General features: G+C 38.0%; 2 protein-coding genes across 2 annotated transcripts in view; both read left to right on the top strand.

Annotated features, from left to right (window-relative positions):
• LOC134003263 (rho-related GTP-binding protein RhoN-like) overlaps positions 1-1,926 on the top strand; it is a 28,003-nt gene extending 26,077 nt beyond the window's left edge. The window contains exon 5 of the mRNA XM_062442403.1: positions 1,672-1,926. Within this exon, the coding sequence (XP_062298387.1) occupies positions 1,672-1,926 (255 nt within the window). The remainder of the gene's footprint in view (positions 1-1,671) is intronic.
• A 4,066-nt stretch (positions 1,927-5,992) lies between these two features.
• The window catches only part of becn1 (beclin 1, autophagy related), a 40,559-nt gene continuing 32,764 nt past the window's right edge, over positions 5,993-13,787 (top strand). The window contains exon 1 of the mRNA XM_062442126.1: positions 5,993-5,999. The gene's annotated coding sequence lies outside the window, so the exon portion shown is untranslated. The remainder of the gene's footprint in view (positions 6,000-13,787) is intronic.

Here is a 13,787-nt window from a genome sequence, read left to right as displayed (position 1 = left end):
CTAAATTAAAAAAAACAGTTTTTTACTTTGCGCTCGCATATTTTCAATTTAGCCACAATGAAACTATATGAACCTACCTACCTGTTTTTGCCACATTTGTCATTAAGGAGTGAGCAATTAACACCAAAAACAAAGGAAAAAAAGCTTTTTTGGTGTGTTTGAGGCTGAATAATGTGAATCCACTGGCTTTGTAGTATTGCACAAGAGAAACCTTAATCCTGGCAACAAAGACATAAGCACAGTACGTCTGTGGTCAAACAATTGACGCAACTGTGGTCAGACTCAATCAATATCACAGAAAACAACGGGTTGAAAATGGATGAATGGTGTACTGTGAACCAAATAGCTTTTTTTAATGAGCTCCATTCAAAGAGATGCGCAGCAAATGGCCACAAACTGGGACCTTTACATTTCAGCCACTTGACCAAGTGATGTGATCCCCAGGGGAAGTACATTTGCAGTGGCGTCAAAATAGAGGCTTGAAATGTTGGAAGATTTCCATTAATGCAAAAATAATGCAGCCTCGCTCGTAACACAGCTGAAGCCATTAATACTTTTTCATAGAGAAGGAATAATATTGCCCCATCTGCCAGCTGGATACTCCTTCAATATGGCATATCTCTAACACTGATGACTCAACACCTATGCTGCCACGCAGTGTGGATGTTTCATCGCCAAACTGAAACCAACTGATGACACACTTCGCAAAGAATGAAAAAAAGTGAGAAACAGACCGAAGACAACAGAGAAGTGTTATCTAAGAGCAGGTTTGGCTGAATCAATGACCAATCCAGTCTAGGTTCACCCTCTCTTACTGTCAGATACACCCAAACACACAGAGTCAATGTTGTTGGAGACCAGGCAGACAAAATGAAAGCATCCACTAGTCCAGATTTAAGATGGTACTAACCACTGCTGGGAATAAGCTGAGCTTTTACGCTCAAATTTTACAGTCACACAGATAAGCTTTGAATATTTCATAGCTGTGTGGGGGATCTTAGATTTCTGGACGCCCCATCTAGCTATCGTGCTTCTGAGAGTTCAGGCTATTATTAAGTGGGGAGTTTTTACTGTACATAAGCAAGCACAGTGCAAAGCAAGGCGAGAATAATCTACCAGGCCACATAATACAAAAAACGAATGATAAACATCTAGAGGATGTTTTGCAAAAAGCCTGGTGTGTATGCTGTGTAAATGTTTCACTAACCTCTACTGAATTGCATGATGTTTCAGTCAGTGTACAAGTATTTTGTGGGTTCAACATAGTTTAAAGACATTAAAAGATGCAGAAAAACATAATTTCCAAAACGTGACCCCTCTCTCTCTAACACTTACACAATTAGTTTGTCATAGCTCTAAGTATTGGCTCTCCACAGTTCTCTCGGTGAGTCACCTGCTTTTGAACTACAAATACAAACTGAGTCACACAAATGTGTAGCTGCCCAGCACCAAAGAGCAGACATGCAGTTAGAAACTAGCTGGACTAGATAGTAACTACAGAGCCAAATATTTTCCACAGGATTCATCAGGTTGCCAGGAACATGATTATATATCAGTGTTGTGTACAGCTTGTTCTAACTGGCCATGAAAATCAGTTAATGTAGCTTTAAGTGTTCAGTCGATATTTGCCCTCTTAAAAGACTTGTTTTCTGTGTTTTTCTCAATTTGTAGGGTTCTCATTTGGCGAGGCAGATCGGTGCCGTGGCCTACGCAGAGTGCACTTCAAAGTATTCTGAGAACAGCGTCCGTGATGTTTTCCACGTCACCACCGTGGCATCTGTGTCCCGCATCCACCGGCCTCAGCTCAAACGTGCTGGCTCACGTCGCGGCCTCAAGCGGGTCTCCCAGCAGCCGCCCCGGACTGAGATTCACGAGCATCCGCCTCCCATTAGAAAGGACCGGGCCAAAAGCTGTGTGCTCATGTAGAGCCGGACCAGCAGCCTAACCTGTGCGTGCTGATGGATGCCAACCATACTGCACATGAACTTAATTTATTGGTGAATTCTTGTCAGATCTTATCACTGCATAAAAGACAATGTGATGAAAACAAGAACGAATGCTACCCTGTGGAGTTCTTGAGGATGTGTTTGTCCATCTTTAGCAAAACTCTCCTTGTTATTTCTTTTTTCCTGTGGCTGTATTAACATCATGGGAGGGAAAAGCTGTTTTTCTTTAATGCTTGAACAAGTGGACAAAAATGGTCAAGGACACAAATGGGCTGGTCAGCAAATGAAACAGAATAAACGAAAAAAAGTGAGAATGAGGAGTTTGAAAATTCAAAAAGAAGAAAGAAATCTGAATTTTTAAGGTCACCTTAAAGGAACCAGCAGTAACATTGCTGGTTTTGACCTCCATTATGTTGTTTTTTCTGTTTTGAAATGCTATTCTCTCTTTAAGTGTTTAAGTAAATGAAGCACAATAAGATGCACGCAAACTTTTCAGAGTTATCTATAAATGTCAGGGAATATGATAAGCTGTAAAGACAAAAATAACTCGTGGGCTGAGATGACACAAATTTTCTTAAACCACAAGTGCTTTTAATATTAAAAACTAAATAATCACTCACCACATAATACTGAAGTGTTGTGAAATTAATATTGTTCTAATAATCCACACTGGGAAGGAAAGTCACAGAAGGAGTAAAGAGGGTGGCTATTATATTGTACATGTGATAATGAAATAATAAAAAAAAACTTGCTCTGCTGAGTGTTTGAACATCTTTAATATGTAACATATCCATTTTGCCTTTATTTGGCCTTGATCCGGAATTTTCATGGTTTCATGCTCAAGTTGGATGTATAAATGAGAATTTTTTTCATTGATTATAATGTTATCTTGGACAGTTTTTTTTCTAACTGCATTTCTTTTCATTGGAGCAGGGAGCAAAGTAGTTTCCAGCACTGAACATTTTGTCTGAGGAAGAACATTTCTCTTTGAAAAAGCTTCCTACTGTTGAGGGAGATAACATTTCACTTAAAGAAAAGTTTCCAAACTGAATCAATATCATAGAAAGCGTAACTTCACACAGCACCTTTGCTTAAATTTTTTTTAAAAAACCCAACAATTTAAAATCATAAATATTGCTGTGTGTAACAACTCAACATAAAATGAGACATTTTTATAAATTAATTAATTGGTAAGTAGCGCATAATATGGTATTAAAAAAAGTTAAGATAGCATATAAAGGTAACAGCTGTCTTTTCAGATAAAGACAAAAAGAAAATTGATTTATTAACAAGCATAACAGGTTAGTAATGAATCCTTTGTTAGAGGCTGATTCACTTGTAACTGCTCTGAGCTCACACTAAACAACGCTGGACCAGGAAATGTTTGTCCACTTTGTGCTGATGAGTCCCTCGGCTCTCTGATGAGTAAACACATTCCTGAGGCACTTAGTGTATGAGATAAATCAGTTGTACAGCACCTGCATGATTGTCATTCTAAGGAAGTTGAAGTGTGAATCAAAAAATGGCCACACCTTTTCTTTGTGACCTTGATAAAGTTTGAAAAAAAAGGTCTTTCATAACAACCTTTCAAGTGAAACTATGTATTTTTAACTTTTAAAAGAAAAGCAACCACCTTTTCCTCTTACAAATGGAAAACTTGAGTTCAAAAGTAATAAAACACACTTTTGCTAAATTCAATACACTCAGGAATTTTGCTGCTACAGCCTTTCTTTGTCTGCTAGGGCAAGTAGGGTTAGGGTGGCTAATGTATGCTAATGTTAGCAAACTGAAGATAGACATTTCTATGTAACTGACATTACAGAGTCTGTTTGCTGACTGTTGTCTTTTTATGCTACTCGGGCATTAATTGTCAAACAGTACAGCATTTACTTTTATCCCGTAATTGTCACTTGTGGCCACTGTGGCTGTTAGCGTCAAGCTAAAGTTACATAGCCTTGCTTTAAAATATAACTGCTACTGAAGAAAGTGTAAGTGTTTAACATTTAGGAGGATTTGTATAATGAATGGCCGTATTGGCCGCTATGGTCATTGTGCAACAACTAAAATAACAACTGTCCAACCTTGAACAGTTACAGTGTATCCTTAACAGCTGTAATAGGAAAGACAACTTTATTTTATTTTATTGCAAACATTTAAGAGAACTGTAATTCTCTTAAAAGAAGAGAAGCTGTGAACCAAGGAAAGCAGTAAAAAGATTAAATTAGAACTTAGGCTTCCTCATCAGACTAGTTACAACCACAGCGAAACCTTTAAAATTACCTATTTATATGGTGCAGTAGAATTATGGTTGTAAAGTCTTCTGTCCTTATGAGCTCATAATATAATACAAAGCTGTAGCTGGCAGTGTTTTCTATCTCCCTTCCTGACCCCTCCTCCTTTACACTCGAGGGGACCATTGGAGTGATTGCGCTTGAAAGGCAGCCAGCTTTAACACAGTATATGTTGTGTTGGAAGGGAAATAAATTGCCATATTTTCTTTATTGAAATGACAGTGTGACAAAGCATATATCTTTTTTTTTTAATGTTTGGTTTGAGCTGGTATTTTTGATGTTGATAACAATTGCCCGTAGGCTACTGCCATCAAAAATATAATTTTTGAATGTGACTTATAGAAATACTTTGAAACTATTCATCAACATTATATACAGAATGGATATACTCTCCTCATATTTAAAACGAATACAGCTGTTCTGGACATTATTTATGAACCTCTTAGTCTGACCTTTAATTGTGAATCTTGTTCCATTTGTTTCCCACCACCTTGGATAAGGCCCCGCAGCCACTTGCTGCCTCTGTGAGCAATGGCAAAGTGACATTTCACAGCATCGGTGACATGTTGCCGTGCAGGGAGCGTGAGGTCGCACCACATGCCTGAGGCGAGACAGAGCAGACCTCCAGTCAAGAGGGTAGAGGACATCCACACAGATGGAATATCCAGCATTTATACACTATATGACAATGTTTGCATAATAATTTAATCACGGGTGCTAGTGGTGTCAATAAAAAACACACTCACACAAACAAATTGTGTCTGATCAGCTGACACAATTTGTTTGATTGTGTCAGCTAATCAGACTCATGAATAAGGATTCTTAGTAGGGTGGTCAAATTCTAAAAATAGTATGTTAAATACTAGTTTATGATCCATGAACAAAGTCATGTTCTCCATTATTATTATCAAAAGAAAGAATAAGCCTGGTGGCCAGCTGCACTGTCAACATAATAGGGCCTAATTTGAATTTTTAACTGTGATACTGTACACTTTAGGTCTGCATGCCAGCTGCAGCCCTTTGAGGGTCCAGTTAAATCAAGTGATGGGATAAACTTAAAAACCACCGTGACCTCAGCCTCAGGCATTGGGTCAGCTTCTGCTTTGGTAGAAGAAGTGTTTGTTGATGCTACAGAGAGCGTGAAAGATGTCACTTTGCAGTCTTTCTAGCCTCTGGCTGAAGTGAGGAAACATATTTAGCAAACACTCGTCCCTTTTGTCCTTGCAGCCTCACCTGACTCAATGATATTCCACTCAATGGCAAAGTAGCACTGCAGAGAGACTGCAGAGTTCACATATAGCAAAGACTTTCTACAGTATTAATGGCAACAATTTTTCAGGTATCAGATGCTTCACATAATTTAAGTCGAGAGGGTTTGTGTGAGAAAAACTGCTAAAATAAGTAGGCATATAGGGCAAATTGGCTCAAAAATGTCCCAGAAAATACATGATGCAAGATGCCAGAGAGGAGATCATTAGACACCCACATGGACAATGTTTGGAGAGCTTTTCCATTGTTAGAAACCACAGAGGATCTGAAGCTGTAGATTTAATCTTGAGGTAATATGCATACGCATTATAACCTCATTACAGCCCACTGTGTTTACATGTACAGCGGTCAGTTTAAAGAGGATGAAATGGGGAGACAGTTAACCATTTTCACTTTAGGTATTTAGCTTATAGTCTTATCCAGAAGCACTTACTATAGGTAGAATTTAATGTAGTTCCTGGAATAAAATAAATCAGGGATGACAGTACAAGAGATGAATATAAAAAAGGAAATAAGGTGGAGCTAAGTGGAGAGGTAGAGTGGCTTCATTATAAGAGCAAGGGGAAAAAGTAGATGGAAAACAACAAGATCCTGCTGCGACTTATGAGAAGTTGATATAATCTTGAACTTTTCATCTAATGCCTTCATTAGAAGCCTACACACAAACAACAGAGCCCACTATAAGTCTTCACATCTTACTAACAGAGCAATAATTTCCAATATGACCACAGCACACGTAGAGAGGGCCCAAATTTAACAACTAAGATAATAATGAGTTGTTAAAAAATTATTGACTTCAGCCTCCAGCCTGTAGTTGTCACTTGATGCATACACATGACTGCAAATGTCAGTCAGGCAAGTAGAGACGAACGCCTCAATTTGCATGCAAGGGGGGCAAAATGGAGTAGAATGGAGTCTCATCATGCATAGCAATACTAATGGAAGTGGTGTGATGTGTTGCTAAATCAAAACCAAAAAAAAGAACAAGAGCCGACCCGAATATAAGACCATTAGAAACATGGTTTGGAGAAAATAGAATACAAAGTGAAGGATGCAAGCAGGCGGTTTATATACATTAGAGAGAGAGAAATCAGAAACAAATATTGAGGAACTATTTTGTTTCAGGATTATGTAAGAGCATACCCAAAAAAATAATGTAACAGGCTAATACAATAGCTGTATAACAGGTTGTGTACATGCAGCAAATGCCAAAAGCCTTCCGCACCCATGCATGAAAGTGGCAGAATCTGTAAAATGAAGGTACTTATGTAATTAATTTCTGTCTTATCCCACCAGAGGGGAAATTCTCCTTTTGCCTCTATTTGGGAGAAAGGCTCAGCTAGTAGGTGCAGAAAGGAGTTACACCAGAATACTTGAGCAGTTGCAGTTTCTAACAACTGTTCCTCAGGATTCAGAGCCCTGCTGCTTTTCAATTCAACTATATCGCAGAACCTGAACTGTGAAGTAATGCACACAAATACAGGGAAGCAACAGTGAACTCCAACAAGAACTTTCAAATCTAGTCTACGACCTGCATTACAAGTATCTTGTGAGATGAGCCAGTCACATGTCAAATAATGTGAAGTCATGTACAGGTCATGTGAATAGCTTACATGAAATTATGGTAATAGTGACATGTAAAATTCATTGTGGTTTTTCTGCAAAGGAAATAAGTTTGTTTATGCACTTTTGAGTGAAGCAGGGATCTGTCTAGATGTGTTTCTTTTCCTTCATTATTATTATATGCATCATTATCTTGGCACAAACACTTTGCAGGGCCTCCATTTTTCATTTTAATTCCACTATAAAGTAGCACTGATCAGTGACCACCGAGGTTCAGCCCTTTTGCATCTTTAATGCTTTTCCTGCTTGCACAGTGTCAGTAGCTATAAAACTACACTCTAATGCTCAGAGGGTAGGGCATGGCTGACAGCAAGCCTCTATTATCAGTTCAGTTTTACTTAAAATCTTGCTTTTACCATCACAAAGAAAGGAAATTAAGTGAAATGAGGCTGGCAACAAGCATCAACCACCCAATACAAGCAGCACAATAGCAATGCCAGGATAATGGTTGCCGTGTCAGTGGGAGAGAGCGAGTTATTAAAAATGCAAGACCCATTTAAACAGTATGTAAAATTGAGCAGATTAAAAATATATGTGCCCTGTGTCCATGAGGGCTAAGGCTTCTCATTCTGTTCTCTCTGTGCAACAATGAAGGCGGCAAATTTGTGGAGTCAAGACCGGGGAGAGCGCATACACAAAACAAAATGTAGCTGCACATATAAGCATACATATGGGACACACACACATACACACACGCACAAAAAAGGGTTATGTTTCTGAAATTGGATTTTCACTACAGTGGAACTCCTGCAAATTTAACCTGGAGTAAACAAAGCTCATACTGGAAGGGCTGACTTGCTAAAATCACTTTGTTCCAACTATGTAAATCCAGTTTCCTTTATATAATGAAGATAGTTTTAGGGCGGTAAAGAATTGCTTGACAATAAACCGAACCGGCTGGTTTTCCAGGTAATTTCCCTGTCCATGACCCGGCTTTAAGGACCTTTTGAAAAGACACTTGTATGACAGTGTTTGGGTTTTGGCCAAAGGGTGTGACCAAAACACTGTTGAAACACTCTGGGAAGCTTCAGGCCAGCAACTAATGAGGATCACAGCAGTGCAGTGTGAGAGCAGTCTGGGTTATCATGGACATGTGAACACATTATTCAGAGTCCAGAATAAAGTCATGTGGTCAGTTTTGACATTTGCACCATTGTGTGATACTGACCTAAGATGATCCTAATACAGAAATAAACCACAGGGGTGTGATAAGATTACAAAGAACATACATGAGTTGAGAGGTAAAATGTAGGGACAATATCAGTTAATCTAATGATTATTCAGTTATCAATTAGTTTACTATTTGTTTGGTTCATAAAATATCAAAAAATTGTGAAAATGGTAATCACAATTTCCCAGAGCCTGAGTTGGAAAATTCACGTGTTTGCTTGAATGTCTGAAAAACAGTCCAGAAATCAAAGGTATTCAGTTTTTTTTATCATAGAAAACAAAGAAAAGCAGCAAATCTTGACATTTTAGAAGGTGATACATTTTTGCTTGACCAATTATCAAAATTATTTCCAATACACTTTTTGTTGATTGACTAATTGTTTCATCGACTGGCTCTACTGGAAGAATAATGCTAAGAAATGTGAACAATAAGAGTCACAAGACATTTCGGTTTTTCCGCTTCTTCTAGCCTTGTAGTTTCACTCGTCACAGCTCTGGTAGGAGGGACTGAAAATCCCAAGCAAACACATGTTCTTGTGTCACTGTTTAAAACAGGAACGATCACTCTGCTTATGCTGAATTTAGCTGGGGGGTAAATTACTGCCCTCAGGTGTTTGAAGCAAATGCCAATCTGCTTGTGCATATTTGCATACACGCACACAGATGCGCAGTTTCACAAACAAATAAGCACACTGAAACATTCCAGATGGCCAAGCAGATTGTTTTGTACTAATTTCCCATGTGAAGCGTTTGAACAGAAATATCATCCACGGTGGGATACCCTGGTCCATGCTGAGGCTTCAAAACTCAACAACTGCAGACATCTAACAAGCAACCTACTTTTTACACAAAAACCCACTCAGACATGCAGCCGTAACTCAGTTAGTGTTTAAGAAGCTCTCAGATAGAGCTGCCCTAAGCAGAACTACACCTTGTGACCGATTATACCTAAACTGGTTATTCTCTGTACTGTGAATAACCTCAGTAATTACCGTCAAATTAAACTGCCCAGTTCTGACACTCATTTCCAACTTCATTTGGTGACTATAATGTGTCACTCAAAGGTTATGAAGTATAATTTTAATGTGCAGTCTTTAATGTCAGTCCTTTGATAAAGACTGAAATATATCAACAACTATTGGATGGATTAGGAGTTTTGTACAGACATTCGTGGTCCCCAGAAGATAATATATATATATAAGTATTACCTGACTTAACCTCTAGCACCACCAGCAGGTTGACATTTTTGCCTTTTATTTTAATGTCTTGACAACTATTGAATGGATTGCCATGACATATGGTAGATATTCATGGTGCCCAGAGGATTAATTCTACTGACTGCCACCATTTTTCAAGGAAATAATATTATATGATGGATTGGTACAACATTTTGTGCAGACATCCACGTTATCCAGATGATGAATCTTCATGACTTTGGAGATCCTCAGACTTTTCCTCTAGCGCCACAATTAGGGTGACATTCATGGTTCTGAGTCAAATGTCTCATCAACTCCAGGATGGATTTTCATGAAATTTGGTACAAACATTTATATCCCCCTCAGGATGAATTATAATAACTTTGGTGCCCTATTGACTTTTTTTTTAGTGCCACCATCATGTCGAAATTTCAATTTGTCAAATAATTTGGTTTGTCAAATACCTGAAAATCTAATAACACCCCCATCAGTCTTTCTTTCTCTTCTACGATATTTATTGGACTTGGACTGATGTGTAAACTGAACTGTTTTAACAGTGGTCTGATTTTCAGTGTCAATATCTAACAGCTATGGTATGTGTTAGTGTTTATATTCTTAATATTATTGAATTTTGGGTTGAGAATGAGGATTGGTCTCCAAGTGTCTCTTTATTAAACTAACAAAGCAATCAGGAAACAATTCAGTTAAGTGTGAGCTAAAAGACAGTAACACAGTGTTGCATTGACTGAGAGTCTACTCAGCTATCCCACTGTAACCTCTACTTCCATTGAGAGTAACTGAGCTGTATGTACGCTTTGCTGCAGCTCTGAACTGAAAAAATCTGCTGACTGGAGGAAAGCAAGCGCCCTGGCACTTTGGCGTCTGGCACCGCACATCTGGCATTTAAAAAAGGCCTCGGAGCAAACGTGCTGACATTACTGTTTCGTGTAGGCTCTTTCTCTATTCTCAGCCACCTGGTTTTTGATATCTGTTGTCATGGCGATGAATGACACTACATGCAGCGTTTGTGTTTGTCTTGCACACAGATGTCACTGGCACAATTTGCAAAACCACCATTGATATTAAATTAAGGAAAATTCAAAATGGATCTCTTGACCTTCATTTAACATGCTGGAGTTCCCGCACTACAGACTCAAAAATAATGTGTGTTAATGTCAGATTTTTGGAAAAATTACCCCTTCTTTAACAGATGAAGCTATACAAAATGTCAGCAATAAAACACTCTTTATTAAAAAATATAGTAAGTTATAATCAACACTTTGGCTTTCCAGCAAACATCCGTATAGGGTAGATATGGTGTGCAGTCATTCAAGTAGACTCGTGTCCTAAAGGCATAATTGTTCCAAGCTCGTTCTGCTAGACAATTTGAGAGTTGGCCTGCAGGAGTAAATGTTTTTCTGCTTTGCCTTTGCATTCACACAGTCGCTCACTCATTCATTTCCATTTTATGTTTCAGCGGGTTATGATTCTGAAAATATGATTTCCCCACAACATCAGTTCTGGTTATTGCATAATTACAATCACAACCGTGCAGACCACCATCGCATCCTTAGAGATCTCGGGCTGTAAGCAGAAACATATATTATTTAGGTGGCATGTTTTGCTTATGTAAGGAAAGATTTTCTACATATCGTCCAGGCTTGATGAACCTATGCCTCCCTGTGAGTGAATTAACGGTAGTCTTATTTTTCATGAAGACTTTAAGTTATGAATGGATCCCAGTGGATTGCAGTTTTTAAATCTCTAGAAAGCAAGAATCCTTACTAGCTAATAAAATAATTTGCCTTCATTAACATAGGCATATTTAAATAAGCTCATTACATTATCAAATGAGTCTTTGTTCATGAAGTGCTCATTTCTCTGCTGCTTATATGAAAAAAAGTACCTTGTGTAACAGGCTGATGTCTTTTAACTTCAGGCCTGGGAATTACAAGCGCATAAGGGAGAAATTTAAGGAGACAGAAAAAGACAAATAGTGTATATGGAATAGTGTGTACTAATGAAGTTCATAGCACTGAGTTGAGGTAGCATCACTTTCACAAAAAACATGCTAGTTGAATTCTGCTCATACAGCATGAGGCTGAAATTTGCTGACATTAATACACAGTGTCAGAAAGCTTGAAGCCCCCATTTCACCATAACTTGCACTGAATCTTGCCCCTGGAAAATGATCCAGCAATAAAATATGGAAGACAAAAGTGGATACTGTAGGAGCTGGTGAGGCAAGACTGAAAACAGAGAGGGTTGGTTGAGGCTAAAACAGTAAAACTTACTCAAACTAGGTTAAAAATGGGAAGTATGTGAATCGTCTCCTCTGGACAATTTTGTGCTGCTCCAGTAATTTGTTTGAGGGAACTCCACCTTTTATTACTAGAGTAAATGGACTCAGTGCAAAGAAACTTTACGTGTTTTTCTTATTTAACCATTTCTCTAAAAACTTCACAGCCAGTCTTTAATTTGCTGAAATTACTACTGATATTTTAAAAGCAGGAAAAGTTGCATATTCATATAAGTGGGCAGGAAATGGACCTGAAATGCTCCGTTTGTTTCCCTTTCCAAAACCTAGAATTTACAGTCTTTTCACATTATTGTTTGTTTATAACATTTGGAAACAGAAGACTGCTTATCTAAAACTGACCGAATGTTAAAACCCACTGGTATTTAGAGTGCAAAAAAAAGATTGTTTTTAATTAGATTCACAATAGCAGCAGAAAAGGCCAGTGGCACTTAAGCTGCAAGTAGTCAAGAAATGCTTTTGCCAGAAGGGAAAATTAACAATCAAGAATAATCATTTATTGCTTAACATTTAGCTGCTTGAAAAACAAGTGTGTGTGAAAAGGTCAGGTCAGGAAGTTTCATTTCCTGCAGTGTTAACATTTTAGTTACAAACAACATTAAACTGTTAAACCTTGTTAGTAAACCGGGTCTGATAATAGAGGCTTTCTATTCATTAGTAGAATAAGATTATGTACTGTACTTATGTATTATGTCATAAAAGGGTCAAACTGAGGATGTTCAGCTTGTTAGTGGCGAACAAAGCTTCTTCTTAGTGTCCATGCAGATTTTTGATGTGAGGCTTTCTTTACCGTACACTTCGGAAAGCTGCAGATTAGGAGCAGATAATGTCGATGAGGCTGATGCTATATTTAACCTCCACTAAAATGGGCACTAAATTAATTATTGAGTTAATTAAACAGGCGCTTAATTCAATTTTCAGGCAAAAAATAACAAATACTCCCTGGTTTCAGTTTCTCAGTTGGGAGGATTTACTGTTTTTCTTCATTGTTTGTGATTAATAGATTTGGGTTTTACACGGTTGATAGCATAAAAAAAAAGAAGCAATTTGAAGACATTGCTTGAAGCTTTAGAAAATTATCATTATGAAATATTGTGATTTATCACATTTTCTGGGACATTTTATACAATGATTCATTGATTAATCAAGAAAACAATCAGGAGATTAATCAAGAATACAAATAATTGTTTGTGCAGCCTTAATTTTAACACCATCACATATTTCAAGAGGATTTTAATCTGTTTTACCAAAGAGAATATGTTTTAGGTTGTACCTTTGTAATGTAACGCTTCCCTAAACCCAGTGCACACAAGTAAATGTTACAGCTGCATTTTCTTCAGCTATTTTTAATGTAGTCTGATCTGTGCCTTTGCTCCTCTCGGGGTTACATGAAAGCTAACAACTGCACAGAGAGGGGTCATTCTCCTGCCCTCATATGGCCCATTCCTCTAAATCTCTTCTCTCTCATTGCATTTCCACACACTGGCTGTTCAATAATTCAAGAAAACACTGTATAGAGCATGTTGCAGCATAGTGGCTGTGTTCAGGAAAGCTGCAGGCTTTCCGTCACACAGCATTGGAACAGCAGTAGAGCACTAGAGAACATGGACGACAAGAGCTTATTTAAATACATTATACCTGACAGGAGACATCAAGTACTAAATACTGAAAATGGGATTTATTTTTAACTCCCAAGGATGATACTGAGCATGAAAGTTGTGAAGTTTAGGATTATGCTTGGCCTTTGTTTTTCTGCTTCCACAGTGCATTGACCTAAAACCAATTCACATCACATATATGCTGAACCATGCAACAATACACAGTGTCTGAAACTGTATGGTATGTAGCAGTGATGCATGTATGTGTGCACTTATACCTGCGCTACAGAAACAAGACAAGACTTGATTTGAGGATCTTCTGTTGATTAAACTTTATATACACATCAGAACACAGGTGAACACAAGACAGTGCTTTC

Source organism: Scomber scombrus, chromosome 21, assembly GCF_963691925.1.
Source record: "Scomber scombrus chromosome 21, fScoSco1.1, whole genome shotgun sequence".
NCBI lineage: Eukaryota > Metazoa > Chordata > Actinopteri > Scombriformes > Scombridae > Scomber > Scomber scombrus.
The sequence above is the reverse complement of the archived record's forward strand: the minus strand, read 5'-3'. Positions and strand labels throughout refer to the sequence as shown.